Source organism: Ascaphus truei, chromosome 9 (genome assembly GCF_040206685.1).
Source record: "Ascaphus truei isolate aAscTru1 chromosome 9, aAscTru1.hap1, whole genome shotgun sequence".
Lineage (NCBI taxonomy): Eukaryota > Metazoa > Chordata > Amphibia > Anura > Ascaphidae > Ascaphus > Ascaphus truei.
Genome location: NC_134491.1, coordinates 32,195,693 through 32,211,204, shown reverse-complemented (window position 1 = coordinate 32,211,204; position 15,512 = coordinate 32,195,693). Strand labels below are relative to the sequence as shown.

The 15,512-nt window shown below is 44.4% G+C and overlaps 1 protein-coding gene and 1 long non-coding RNA gene across 2 annotated transcripts in view; one reads left to right on the top strand and one right to left on the bottom strand.

Moving 5' to 3' along the window:
* TYRO3 (TYRO3 protein tyrosine kinase) overlaps positions 1-15,512 on the bottom strand; it is an 87,163-nt gene that overhangs the window by 17,971 nt on the left and 53,680 nt on the right. The window contains exons 11-15 of the mRNA XM_075614303.1: positions 14,570-14,670; positions 12,100-12,195; positions 11,293-11,373; positions 10,230-10,322; positions 8,545-8,666 (exon numbers count right to left, since the gene is read on the bottom strand). Coding sequence (XP_075470418.1) covers positions 8,545-8,666; positions 10,230-10,322; positions 11,293-11,373; positions 12,100-12,195; positions 14,570-14,670 — 493 coding nt within the window. The remainder of the gene's footprint in view (positions 1-8,544; positions 8,667-10,229; positions 10,323-11,292; positions 11,374-12,099; positions 12,196-14,569; positions 14,671-15,512) is intronic.
* LOC142502794 (uncharacterized) lies at positions 7,779-10,702 on the top strand. The gene is made up of 3 exons (XR_012803852.1): positions 7,779-7,839; positions 8,438-8,581; positions 10,244-10,702. It is a non-coding gene; the product is annotated as an uncharacterized LOC142502794 (long non-coding RNA).

Sequence of the window (15,512 nt, the reverse complement as noted above, 5' to 3'; positions counted from 1 at the left end):
ACAAGAAAATGTTTCTCTTTCATCTTTTAAATGGTAAAAATGTCACCCAGTCCCTGATTGATGACAGGGGTACGGGCATATGTACTAGTTTTTTTCACGTTGAAACCACCAGAAGTCTCCCCAAAGTATTATGAAAATGAGATTTCTGCGACGGGAGTGTCCATGCTGGGGCAGGGTAAATCTCAATTTCCACTCAAGGCCCTTTGGGAAAAGATCTGATTAATGTTAGAGGATAGCGTAAATTAGATTTTGTTTATCCTCTTTTATTTTGCTGCAACTGTCTGCATTTATTGTAACGGTATGTTCTTGTAAGAATCTTTTCTTTTTCTGTAACCTCAGCACTGTATATTTTTTTAGTATTAAAGCAAAACTTTAATAAGTAATGCTTTGGGCTCTGAATGAAACGCTTGCACGCTCTGTAGAGGGTAAAGTACAATTTCAGACACATTTTGCTACAACAGATTTTTGTCTATTTAGTGAATAGTTTGTCTTTAATAAACAGGGACCTTAGACCTTGGCTGATACATATTTTGTCTGCATTTATCTTTTGGTGGAGGTGGATTAGATTGCAACCGAGTAAGGATAAAAATGTACTCATTTACAATACCTTGTGCAGGAGAAAGGCGAGGACTTGGCCAGTTTAGTCGCGTGTATTACCCCTGGTTGCGTATATAATCCACGTGCTCACAGGTGTGCTGTTCATGACAGGCGGTATATTGGGACGGATTGAGGGGAGATACTGTTCATTTAAGGGACCTTTGCGGAAGGTGACAAGTGGGACAGCCAGGTAGCTGTGTATTAACCCGTGTCCCATATACAGGTCACGTGCTCACAGGTGTGCCGTACATGACAATTCCTTTTTAATGTATGAGACATACTTAAATAGTGTGACGGTAGAGGGGTAACCAGGCTATACAATAAAGGTTAAGCCCTCTGGTTACCCCTGAACCCATGGGGTCCCTGGTAGCTCCATAAGGGATAATACATGTGGAAAGTAAAGTGACCCCTGCTTTTTTCTGTTTTCATGTTCCCTTCGCCCTAGAACTGCGGGATTTCTTGTGGGTCAGTTTTAGGGGGGATATTTTGTTGGAAATGCAATTATTTTGTTTGCAGGAGTTCGGGGGCCCAAAGTTACCGGTAGTCTTTTAATTTTCCCCCGCGAGCAGGCATGATTTGTACACGGGGTGAATTACACCGGGGCTGCCCAGTGTCCCCCAGATTGGGGGGATGAGTGCATTGATGCCCCTGATAGGACAGACGATTTGATACTTGTGTTTTATAGGGGGCATTGCGGCTTTATTATCATTTATATTGATTGATCTCACCTGGTGCTATCTCAACCGTAAGAAACTTACTGATGGGCTACTACTGGCTGTGTATATATTGTTACCCGATTAGCTTTGCCAAGTTATATGGTTTTCATCTGAACAGGCCGGTGTTATATGGAATCCTAGAATTATTAATAACTTGTGAAATGAGTGATCCTGGGAAAATACATATTTATTTGGTATATTCAAGACCATCTAAGCTCTGTCAGAAAAAACACCCAAGGTGCCCGAGACCATGTGAAATACTGTAACGTGGAGTTACTGAAAACAAGCCCCAGGCAGCAGCGCGACAATCATGCAGAGCTTGTAAACGAGTTCTGTTCCACCACGAAGAAGTTGGCCAATTTACAAGTCCTTTCACAGTTCTCCAGCATTTGTACCTCCGGCTCTGCACATCGGAGCCAAAACCCGTTGGAATTTAATTATGTGTTACTTCTAATCGGATGTTAGTTTACAGCTCAACCAGGTTTGAGAAGTAAAGCTGTTCTGATTCAGAGGCCGCTGTTCCGTGTGCGGAGAACACGCATGCAATTTAATGGGACTCATATTTTCACCAGCACACGGTAGTGAACGTGAGCGGAGCTTTGTATACGCATTGTGCGTATTTGCACGTCCACACCAGGAATCTGAATGCCTGTAGTTTAAAAAGGGGTAGCAATAAAAGTACTATTTTCCCTTTCTGATTAACTCCTCGTGGTAACTGTTCTTGGACCATCTTGATCCTACGGAGCACTGCATCCTTTAACACATTCACTGCCGGCAGGGCCTGCAATGCATTAATAAAGGGTTCAACGCTGATGTTGTAGAGGCAGACAGCCTGTGGGAGACAGGGCTGCCTTTCTTCATTGTCCTCGTTCTTTACTACAACTGTTTCTGCTATGATTGAACATGTTTAATAACAGCAGCAAGGTCAGATCTTTCTCTCCCAGGAACTCCGGCTCCCACTCCGGCTCTCGATAAATGCATTTGATTAATTGTATCTGGGAGGCGAACGGGAGAAAGCTCCTAGGAATGTCAATGAGGTTTAAATGAAGGTCTAGGAGAGCACCGAGATGACAGGTCCACGTTGGACCGGAGGAGATGACGGGTCCATGTTGGACTGGAGATGACTGGTCCGTGTTCGACCGGAGTAGATGACGGGTCCATGTTGGACCGGAAACGTTGCACTCTCCACTGTTCCTTAATAAATGGAAATTACTGCAAAAGACTGGTGTAAGTAGAGCTGTACTTTGTATTGTTCTTGAGGAATCCCGTTTTCATTGCTTATGTACTTATTGCGTTGGCTACACGGGCGAGTCCTCGTTCCATTTTTTGTCCCCATTTTTTTGGTGCTTTGGAGACTGCACTGGGGGGAGCACAACAGGGCGAGTTTTCCAAGTACACATACTTTAGTTGGGCCGCAGGAGGTCCCCCAGGTGAGGGAATGCCAAATATGTGGACACTAAACGTGAGGATTTATGTAGCTCTCCAGGCTTTAAATTACAGTTTCAAATCCTTTAACCTTTTGGCTGCCAGAAGGATTTCTAACACAATCCAAGTCCCTCTGGCATTAAAAGGTTAAAGGTGCAGTTCCACCTAGGACCAAAGTGAACCATTGCAACACAAAAAAAAACCCTAGAGAAGTATTTTAACTCGTTTGCTGCCACAAATATGTTGCTTGCCCCTCAAATAAGTGAAACGGTTTGTTTCTTCAAACACGCAGTTCTGTACAGTGAGCTCTTCGGACCCGCAGTTCTGTACAGTGAGCTCTTCGGACCCGGAGTTCTGTACAGTGAGCTCTTTGGACCAGCAGTTCTGTACAGTGAGCTCTTCGGACCCGCAGTTCTGTAAAGTGAGCTCTTCGGACCCGCAGTTCTGTACAGTGAGCTCTTCGGACCCGCAGTTCTGTACAGTGAGCTCTTTGGACCCGCAGTTCTGTACAGTGAGCTCTTAGGACCTGCAGTTCTGTACAGTGAGCTCTTTGGACCTGCAGTTCTGTACAGTGAGCTCTTTGGACCCGGAGTTCTGTACAGTGAGCTCTTTGGACCAGCAGTTCTGTACAGAGAGCTCTTCGGACCCGCAGTCCTGTACAGTGAGCTCTTTGGACCCGCAGTTCTGTACAGTGAGCTCTTTGGACCCGCAGTTCTGTACAGTGAGCTCTTTGGACCCGGAGTTCTGTACAGTGAGCTCTTTGGACCAGCAGTTCTGTACAGTGAGCTCTTTGGACCAGCAGTTCTGTACAGTGAGCTCTTCGGACCCGCAGTTCTGTACAGTGAGCTCTTTGGACCCAGAGTTCTGTACGGTGAGCTCTTCAGACCCGCAGTTCTGTACGGTGAGCTCTTCAGACCCGCAGTTCTGTACGGTGAGCTCTTCAGACCCGCAGTTCTGTACGGTGAGCTCTTCAGACCCGCAGTTCTGTACGGTGAGCTCTTCGGACCCGCAGTTCTGTACGGTGAGCTCTTCGGACCCGCAGTTCTGTACGGTGAGCTCTTCGGGGCACAGGCTCCTTTTCCTAATGTTACTTATGTCAGAAGCGCGTCTTTCCATTATTATGCGTTATATTATTATGTTCCGTGTATCACAGCTGTGAAGCGCCATGTACATAAATGGCGCTATATAAACATATACAGTCATTATTTTACATGTTTGTAATAGGGACATGATGCCATCAGAAGCCACGGAAGGACCCACATTCATTATTCTTAAAAAGCAAAGAAGAACATTTTTCACTTTGTGGGTAATATCCTTTTTCAAAGTTGTTTATATATTGTTTTGTCTGCTTTATGAATTACCCCGTTAACTGGTTCACTGCCAGAGTGCAAAATCTTACATCAATGAGTATTTCACGAATATTGTGTTTCATTTTTTTTAAACATTGTTTATAAACGCGGTTTATAAACGCGGTGGGCGGAGCTGAGAGGGGTTTCTGCTGGCGAGTGTTGGCTCACTTGTATCTGATGTCCCTGTACTCAACAACAATTTTTATAGGCCCTTATCTTTAATGGCTCTCGGATAAGAACAGGGTGTAACGTACAGTAGGCTAAAGGAAACACTTCTTTGACAAACACTCCCTGAAACAAAATAACAAAAGCCTCCCAAGATTGGATTTAAGCATGGTTATATTTGTTAAAGGAAGATCAGAATGTAACACGATGTTTTCAGGTCTACAAAACAAACCACATAGATATCAATGGGGTTTTTTTTATCAGTTAATTCTGGTGCTGTTTTAAACAAGTGGTCTTCTGCATCCAGAAGAGATAGATACATAAGCCCCTTTCTGGCACTTCTAATGGACTGAAAAATAGTTCAACTAAAATAATGACCGTCACGTTTTCTTCAATTAACGCAATCAATTATTAGGCTCTAATTATCAGTAAGGCAACTTGCTTAGGTATGAATTGCCCTGAAATCTTAGCCCGTTAGTGGTCATTGGGAATTGAGCTTTGAGGAACCTGAAATAGAGTATGCTCATGGATTGGAGCATCTCTCATCTATGCATGTTGTAATGGTAGGAAACACGCCGTTCGTGATTTTGCTTTATAGCGGAGGTTTGGGCAAAACGTGAAAAATCCTATACCCTTCAGTCTACATCTGCACCGCCCCCAAAGGCGTACGCCTGATGGGGCTCCCCAAGAGCTGCTCCCCTCTGCACAGAACCAGCGTGCAAAGGGTTAACATCTGCGTTTGCTTACTGCTGTGTTTCCTCAGCCCCAACCTCTGGAATGTTAATGACCCAGGAGGACAAAGGACTTTGAAACCACAGCTGCATTCAATCTGAACCCCTTCAGTCTACAACTGCGTCGCCCCAAAAAGCGGACGCCCTTTGGCGCAGCTAAAAGTGTGAGCCATTTGGTGATGTTAAAGCTTCTCTATTTCAATCTGAAACTCACCAGCTCTTTAATCCCCTGTACTTTTTTCCAACTCTAATTTGTCCATAAAATGTTTGTGAATTGACTGTATAACCTCTGTTCATTTAATGTAACCATGTATTGTTACAACTCTGTGCCCAGGACATTCTTTAAAACGAGCATGTATTACTCCCTCATAAAAAATGGCATTATTTATAAAATGTTTTATGTACTGATCCTCCTTTGGTTGCTACAGCAACAATTTAGAAAGTCATATCCACTTCCTCTTTTGAAACAGGCTCTGACACATCTTTTTTAGCTCTGCCCTTTGGCAACAAAGTATCACCAACAGTTCTGTTGCTGTGTTCCAAACAGCAGACTGTCTATTACTCTGAAAGCGGTAACAATAATGTGTTACATCGCTGCAGCAGCATGTCACAGACTGCAAAGTTAGAAGGCGGACAGAATGAAGAAGTATACATTGTCACATGCTTTACATATAAAAATAAGAAAATATTTTTTTTTGGTAAGGGGGGAGGTGATACAGTATTGCTGCTTTCACGGTACTAACCCATGTACCAGGCCACAAAACATACTTTGGTGTAAAAAATGATTAGGTTTAAAGAAAAACATTAAATGACCTAGTTACCCTAAACAAATTAACAATGAGAACATCCAACGTGGCGTTTCTAAACCGGGGATTAATGAGATGAGATCGCTTAACCCTTTCAATGCTCGAGAGGTTGCGGTACCCCTATGGTACAGCGCGGTCACGCGACTGCATTCAGTTGCGTCCATGTGATCACCTTCTGCGCTCCATTCGATGGCAGAAGCTGATCCAACATCCTCCTGGGTATGACGTAGTCACTAAATCATGGGGCGCTGGAGTGCCGGTCCCCATCATGCAGCGACTATGTCAAGGGGAACCCAAAGGGTTAAACAGGTCAGTGGCGTTAGCTCACCTTGGTCATAGGAGGGATTGGCCCTTTAATGCAGGTGGGGGCCAACTCACAGTTCAAGGGCCACCAACAGGCCAGGTTTCAGGATCTCTCTGCTTCAGCACAGGTGGCTCAATCAGTGGCTCAACCATTCTGATTAAGCCACCTGTGCTGAAGCAGGGATATCCTGAAAACCTGACCTGTTGCTGGCCCTTGAGAACAGTGAATTGCCCAGCCCTGCTTTCAAGGTCAATCAGCAAGGTTAAAGGAAGACACAATCTGACCATGCAGGTTAGCAGCACAATAAGAGAAGCCTTGTTATCAGGCAACTGAAAGCACAGAATACATAACCGGGCTGCCCCTGGGAGCAGGTAATGGACGCATCTGCACGATAAAGATCTTGATCAGGTTGAAGCTTTGCAAGTACAAATGCAGAAGCCAATAGAATTCCCCGCTCATCTCTAGTCGTGCTGCAGCAGGCCAGCAACGCACCCTGCGGTTAGCGTCCAGCACCACTGTGTTTTGGTCTTCTCTCTTGGAGGGCAGCTGTTGAGGTGGATATGCTTCTTGGCCTGTATACGTGCGAGTGAGTCACTCTCTCTGAGGTCTGTGTGCTGGCTCAGGAAGGAAGGTCTTTTGTTACACTGCCGTGCTGGAGATTTGGCAGAAGGGCCGACACGAGCGAGCGTCTCTCGGTGGAAACGCTCCACTAGGAGCAACATGCAGATAAGAAGCTTTACAGAGACTCCATTCAGAAAGAAAAAGTACAGCTCCATCCAGCCTCCTCAATAAACAGCGCAACACTGGAAACAGAACAGATTGTAGCTGAGAGCAGGGAAGCGGCTATACAGCTGCAGCGGCCGTTATTCAAACAAATCACGGCGCCGATTTCGTGTGCTCTGCTGTACTCCACGCAGCATGAACGCAGCCAATCGCCCCAGGCACCCGCGCTTATCGCGATTCCTTTGTTGAATTTCATGGATTCTGTTTCTTTGGGTGCAATGGAATTAATGAATTGCAATCAATGTGTACAGTACAGTGCCAATTTAAGGTGTTTAAAAAACAAAAAACAGAATTCTAAAATGCCATTTTCTGCACTCGCATATACATCCCGCGTCATGACTTCAATATTCCGATGTCCACAACGCGTGATTTGTTTGAATAACGGCTGCTGCAGCTGTATGTGACACTTTCTAGCTTTCAAGGACTCTAATAACAAGCTTTGCAACTTACTATCCAGTTTACAATTACAATGGAAGCTCTTCTGGACAAAGGGCCCAATATTCCATATGTAAATGTTTATATTTAAGGTCTTTGTCTATCAGTCCCTTGTAATATAAAAAGTGTCTGCATGCATGGTTAGTGCATACATAAAACTGAAATAAATAATGCAGTGATTCTATGGATCAAGTGCAGACTGATTATCTCTACATCCCTGTCCGTGATTGGACAGACCCGCTTAGAGGTTAAACAGGCAGAATGTGTAATGAGCTGAAGCCAAACAGAGAGATTCAGGAAGCCAACAGTGACACTCCACGTGCTCATTTCCATTCCCCAAAACCCCCTATACCAAGGGAGTGCAATCTTTTTTCCCTGCGCCACCCTCTCCTCGCACCCCCCTGCTTACCTTTTTTCAGACATCCTGGCGTCATGACGTCACGTTGCCACGCGGCGTCACATGACCCCGTGACGGCATTTGACGACACGTTGCCATGGCGACGCGTGACCCGGTGCGTCTGAAACAAGGTAAGTAGAAGTTTCACAGAGGCCCTGCAGCTCCCCCGGCATTAATTTAAATGCATTCGGGAAGTGTGAGGGGGCTTCTGTAAACCCCGCGCTCCCCGCAGCGAGTGGCGCGACCCCCACTTTGCGCACCGCTGCCCTATACAATCCAGGACTGCAGGTCACCGATTGTTTACCAAGAGATCACCTGAATAAAATGACCGCCGGGATTGACCCAGGTCCGATGCTGGGTATCGCACCTTGATCAAGCATTATTGGTCATCAACTTGAATGGCAGTTAACATCGGATCAGGGTACAATACCCTGCAATGGACCCAAGTGAATCTGTCCCTATGTCGGTCTGTCCTGATTATATAAAGCTGACAGATCATCTATACACATTTAGGAGTGAGCAGATCTGGGGGTTTACCAATGTAAAACAGGACTTACTGCAACTTTCCTTTCACCATCTTGACCCCAATGGTCAACTTACATAAAACCAGGAAAGGGACATCTTATCAACTAGCTAATTGTAAGGGGGAGATCGAAACAAAAAAATAGTGCAGTAAAGAAGAAGTGAATCACAATGTAACAAAATAAATATGATGTTAATTTAATTTAGTACAGTAGGGAGGTTCCAGAAAGACAGATGAAGGACACAGAACGCAGGTGCTGTGAAAAACCCTACTGTATACAGACCACGCTTCAACTCACTGAAGAAACACTTACAATTGGGTCTTCTCCAATGCGGGACATAAGCATGAAGGTGTGTACGTCTCCATGCTTCATGAATGGCAGAATCACCATGGGGACAGGAAGCCTGCCCTTGGTACGACTTCTCAAACTCACGCCTGTGATTGAGAGAAAGATGCAGTTTTGAGGCCGGCGAAACACATCAGCAGCCACTTACCTGCCATCTTTATGCAATAAAAGAGCAGACTTACTATCAGTATATAGTGAAGCGAGCATTACACATCAACATAGTGACTTCCCTTCCATCCATGCACTGGGAGAATGTGCACACTCAACCAATGCTTATTTACTGTGCTGGGCTTGACAAGTTAGGAGAGGACCTCCTACACAGTTAAAGCGCCAATACTCCTAGGCCCAAAGTGAACTAATGCCAGTGACCTGTTTAAGGGGTTACATCTGGGCGACTGATTCATTTTTTACCAAAACCTGATGCCAATAACTATTTGTAATTTTTTTTTAAATGTTATGTCTGTAAACATGGCAATCCGAGACTGGGGGGAGGGGGGGAGAGGGGGAAGGGAGGAAGAGAGGGAGAGGGGGAAAAGGAGGAGGAGGGGGAAAAGGAGGGGGAAGAGAGGGAAAAGGAGGGGGAAGAGGGAGAGGGGGAAAAGGAGGGGGAAGAGGGAGAGGGGGAAAAGGAGGGGGAGGGAGGTGAGGGAAAGCAGGCCCACTTCCAGGATTGAAGAAGGCGGGCATTCAAGCCTAATCATTGCGCGGGGAGGGGGGGGGGGGGCTCGTTGAGTGGCGTGGGGAGCTCCATCAGGAGTCCAGCAGAGTATAGACATCTGATCTTCTTCAGCCAGGCCAGTACTCACAGCAACACCCCCCGACAGCGGCCTTGTGGGGGTGGGAGTGGGTGGGGGGGGGGTTTCTCTTCCGCTGCTCTTTTTTTGCCTGATGTCACTGTGTGTTCAACAAGAGTTTGCACAGGCAAAGCCCTCTCTCTCTCCCCCCTCATCTTTATTGAATCTCTGATAAGGACAGGCCGGGCCGAGAATGAAGGAAACACTTGCTTGACAAACGCCCCCCTATTCCAATGCCCCCCATGAAACGCAAATTGTAATTGGTTACCCCCCCAAAAATGTAGTTACACCTCTGCCTACAACACAGCTGTCATTTAACTAGGCAAATTAAAGTAAGTTATTGATACATAGTAGGTAACATTTCATATCACTTTTCAAAGTGCGTGTTGTATATTTATAGATATCCTGAGCTATTTACAAAGTGATTGCCTATTTAAAATGTGGTAATAATCCCGTCCATTTTCAATTTACATAAAAACACCATGTGATCCAGTAAATCTAGTCTAAAAAGTATTAATAGTTTACAAATGGACTTTTCAATTGGAAATCAGGACGGCATTTTTATTTAAGAAGTTTTCCATTAGTTTTGTTTTATATAGAGATAGATATAGAGATAGATAGACACACACACTTTTCGAGGCCTCTTGGAAATGGCAGCTATTGTAAATTTTATAGTAGTCTTTCTTTGGTAAGATATGAGCATTTTTAGGCTAACTTGAACAAAATAACTATGCATTATTTGAGCAGTGCTTTTCGGTGAAATATTCTAATGTTTTTAAACATATCCTAAAATATGAACATTTTTAACAAAAAATGCTGGATCTGGTAGAGAAGCAAACACACAGGTTTTATTTTTACCTATCAATTTGCAGACATTTGGATGGTCAAACTCCTTCATGAAGGCCGCTTCTCTCAGGAACTCTTCAATATCGCTGCAGCAGAAAATTTCCGCTGGGAAAAAAACCCCCAAACTGTTAGAAGCAGCAGGAGATGTGAAGGAACTCACTGTGACAATCAGAATCTGGTGGCTCTTTACAGCTGTACTGGTCTTTGGGGATCATTAACAAGCACTCTCTTATGAGATGCCAGCAATCTACTGCAGACTTCCGCTGAAGGGAGAGAATTAAATGACCGTCATGCACCTGACCTTTATGCCTAAAACAGTATTAAGAAATCGTGCGCATGGCAGTGCACCGTTTTCAGGCACAGTAAATAGAGCCTTCAAATAATAAAAGCTGGTTTTGTGCCTATCAAATTGTCCAGCCCTTCTTTCTTTAACCCAGACTATAAACTTTGTAAATCTGGCAAGCAACAGCTTACAGGGCTCCATATTAAAATAGATTTGAAGCAAAAGGTAACACTGTGTGCTCGTTTGCATGTCATTTCCCAGAATCCCTAGCTGCAGTGGAAGCACTGTATGTTAGGAGATAATGGGGACAAGGCAGGGTTGCAGACCTGTCTGAGAAGCGTGGATGTGCTCACAGGGTGGTATTTTTATTTGTAAAAACCAATAAAGAAGCCAGTAATGTGGGGAGTGAATTTACAACAGCTTAAATGGACACAAATCCGACCTACTAATGGTCTTTATAGTAGTGAAGTAAAAATACACATCTTGACCTGAATTTTATAGGATGTTTTTATTTATTATCTTATTTCTCACTTACCCTTCAAACAATTTCCTCAAAGTGCAGGTCTCCTCTGGGACAGAGATACAAAGTCATGCTCTACTCACAAGTTCATAATGAAGTTCTCCATTTAATGTGAGAGCCAAGAACAGGGGAAAGACCACGTTTCAGGTCCCATATGGACCTTTCATCAGTATCTCTTTCTTAGAAGAGACCGGCACATTGAAGAAATTGTTTGTCTATGTTGTGTTCTCCTCGCCTGAAATGGTTTCCCCTCCCTTTGGAATTTCACTTACCCTTTAGCATCTTCACAGCCACCTTCTGAAAGGAGCTGTCTTCCAGCTTTAGCTGAGCTTCTCGGACGGAGCCAAACTCCCCTGGGGTGGAAACAGATCAGGGGCAGAAATAAGGAAGTAGAAAAGCTCTGTGCAAGTATGGTTGCCAAAAATACTGGACATAATGGTGAAAGGTGAGACACAAATACACACCTCACCTCTCCATGCTGTTTCATCCTCTCCTTGGCCCCACCCCCAGGCTCTTGACACCTCCTCCTCATAGGTTGCATTACCCAGCAGCAGTCAATCAGGATGGAGGAAGCTGCCCATCACCCTAGAAACAACCCGGTTTCCTCCCTGCTCTGGGAAATCCGGTGGCCCCCCAAGCCGGTCAGGTCACTATGTCCAAGGAGGTAATACTGGACACATACGTGTCCAGAGAGGTAATACCAGTATACACACACACACACACACACACACGTCCAGTATTACCCCTAATTTTTTTGCTGAACAGTGTCCAAATACATGACAGTCTGGTTCAATACTGGACACCTGGTAACCCTATGTGCAAGGCAACATGTGCCAAACTTCACACAGGCCTGCGGGTCCCAGATATCTTCCGCACAAGAACCACAATGGCTTCCGCACAAGAACCACTCATTTCCCATGCAAGCCACCAGGCATCTCTCATGGGTAGCGGAGAACCCCTCTGACCCTCTCCAACATCCCGACCCCTCTATTAAAGGCCCGGCCATGTTCTGCAAGCCGTTGCTTGCTGTAAATCCTGAGGAAACATGCAGATGCTCTCACTTTCTGAGCAGGACTTACCTTTCCCCAGCGTCCGTCCCAGTGTGAACTGCTGCTGCTGAATGAGCACGTCTTTCAGTTTGGATTTAAGATCGTCACTGATCCCGATACTGTCCACTGGAAATGCAGAACATTACACATGCATTAACTGTGTAATTACACATGAATTAACGGTGTAATTACACATGAATTAACGGTGTAATTACACATGCATTAACGGTGTAATTACACATGCATTAACGGTGTAATTACACATGCATTAACGCTGCTAACCCACGCACTGCTTGTTTCATAGTATGGAAACACTAAGCACCACACCGTTATCTCACTACTCTATATTTGCCCAGGCACCACGATCCCTAATGCACCCCTGTTTATTCCAGTTCTGTACAGGCTACTTGGATTGTGTGGTTTTCAGGCAGATTTACTGCTCACTGTCTTTACTTTGATATCTGGTGTTCTTGCCCCTTGGTATATGGAGCCAAATTATCCTAAAGACAATGTACAGTAATATTGTCTATATGCCTGAAGAGCAGGGGCGCTCAACTCCAGTCCTCAAGACCCCCCCCCCCCCCCCCAAAGGTCAGGTTTTAAGGATATCCCTGCTTCAGCACAGTCTTTGAGCTATTATTGACCTGACCTGTTAGGGGGTCTTGACTGGCGTTGCCCACCCCTGCTGTAAGAGCACCATCTACATTGTTTGCACTAAACACGAAATAATAATGAGTGGTAGTGTGTCTTACAGCGTCCTGACCGTGTGGCTCAGTGAGTGAAGGTGCTGACTCTGAAAACAACGACATTGACTTTGAACAAGGGGAGCCTGGTTCAAATCGCAGTGTCAACTCCTGGTGACCTTGAGTAGGTCACTTTATCTTCCTGTGCCTCAGGCACCCAAATAAATAAATAAATAAATAAATATATATATATATATATATATATAAATAAATAAAAAAACAACATTACCATTCTCTCGTCCGGTAAAGAAAGACTGCACTCGGTTCAGTAATCATGAAAATCTGTATTGGGCATCTGAATAGAAATGATAAATCACCCAATCCGACGTTTCGGTCCTGGAATAGGACCTTTCTCAAGGGGGGTGCCCAATACAGATTTTCATTATTATTGAACCGAGTGCAGTCTTTCTTTACCGGACGAGAGAATGGTAATGTTGTTCTATTATTTGAGACTAGCACCTGTCTATATGAACAAGTACATTGAGTGCAAGCTGTGATGTTTGTTTGTTTATATATATATATATATATATATATATATATATATATATATATATATATATATATATATATATATATATATATATATATATATATATATAATTTGTTTTATTGATTTTATTTTAATAAAACACCCTTATTGTTTCACCCTAAACACAAACTATACAGCAGTTTGCAGGGTTTTGCACTGCATAGCTATCACTTGCTAGCACTTCAGCCTGTAAAAGGCCAGGCAGGACCCTATTTTTCTGGCCCATTATAAATGAGCACCAGTGTGAATCTACTAAAATAATAACCCTGATAACTGCAACTCTGGGCTACCAGCAGCATCCAATGTAAAGAGATGGTCTGGCACACAAAGCTCTGTTAGAATCAGATATCACCTGCCGGTGTCCACGGGCCAAGAGGGACAGTCCTGCAACGTCCCCAGAGGTACACATGAAATACAAAAGGTCCAGGTACTTGGTCTTCAGGATAACAGGTTTAATTCAGCAAGAAAATCCAACGGTTCGACTGCCACGCAGTCTTTACCTCTCACCTTGATAAAGACTGCGTGGGAGTCGAAACGTTGGATTTTCTTGCTGAATTAAACCTGTTATACTGAAGACCGAGTGCCTGGACCTTTCCTATTTCATGTCTACCAGCAGCATCCATCAAGTAGTGAAGAGTCACTAACAAAAGCAGCTTGTGTTAGGCTTTTGGATGGAAAATTGAAAAGCAATGTTACCATGAACCTGCCAGTATGAGGCAAATGTTAATAGCAGAGCATAGAACATGAAGTACTTTGGCTTTAATATTTACTAAGTAACAGGAAGACCCAACACTGATTTTGTCTAAGTTTGTCTAAATTTAGCATAGGCTGAACTTGATGGACGTACGTCTTTTTTTAACCTCATCTACTATGTAACTGTGGAACTATGATCACCAATAACTGGCTCAAAGTCCTGGTCTGACAGATGGCAAGCAAGCGATCATCACGGACCAGTTCAGACAGTCCGAGTTATATATATGGTAGCCATCTCACTAGAGCGTATGAGAGCTGGTGTAATGTAGGGCGAGCAGCCAGCTACGAAGACCTTCTTCGTTTTGTAGCCGTGTATTCTGTAGCTCTGTGCAGGTGCCGGTAGCAACACTTCTAGACTACCAAATGTGTACAAAAGTGTCCCTGCTGCTCCCTGGTACTCACGATGAGGTCCCCCGTATATAGTCCCTGTATGAAAGACATCCAGCATACAGTAACAGACCATCCTGTGACTTACATGTTGCCTCCATCATCTCAGGTCCCCTCCTGTTAAAAGACCTGGCAGTAGTGAACTGGATCACAGGTCCTCCTCTGCCCAGCACAGAGCCAAATATTTGCCTGGGAGAAAAGGAAGCGGGAGTAAATACTATATGAATAAAATGACGGGTGATCCTGTACTAGGACTCACGTGCTATATTAATAAGATAAAACTCAAATCAATCTAGTGGAGTTTTCGCTTTAAATGAGAGCGCGACATAATACTCTTAAACACTGTATTAATAATCGAGGGTGTGATGATGGGGGGCAGGTTCAACACGTCCATTCCAAATACCAAAGCCAACCAGGACGCAAGTTGTGCACAAAGCAATAGTTACATTGAAATGAAAGGGTAGCTGAGCACAATAGCATAGAGCACTCCAAAGGCGGCAGGGGGCAGGTCATTTACCAACCTTTTCTAAAGTCTATCCTGGAGATCTTTGTAATCATTGTAATCATGAGATTAACATGGGACATGCTGCCCTTATGTGGGAGAGATCTCGTCCCCTTCCCTAGCTTGTCTTCTGAATGCAGAAGTCAGATTACGTTATTACTGCGGCAGAGCAAAACAGGAATAACAATCCCCTTCCGAGTTCCCATTGTAAATGTCAACAGAGTGACACTTCCAAATGTGCACAAAATGCCACCGATCACAAACATGGAAACCGTTAAACGCGATGTGTTCACTTGTGTGACTGCAGCTGTAGGAATACAAGTGATATTTACAGCCGTGGGAAATTAGCGATTTGGTGCAATGTCAGAAATTGGTTCCCGTCCAAGCAACATTCGTCAGAAAGTGCAACAATAGGCGAAATGTTTGTCTGATATTTTTCAAAGAGCCCCAATAGATCCATTTCAATACACCGATTGGTACGCGCCATCATCTTAGACAGGAGCGGCCAACTCCCGTCCTCAAGGGCCAC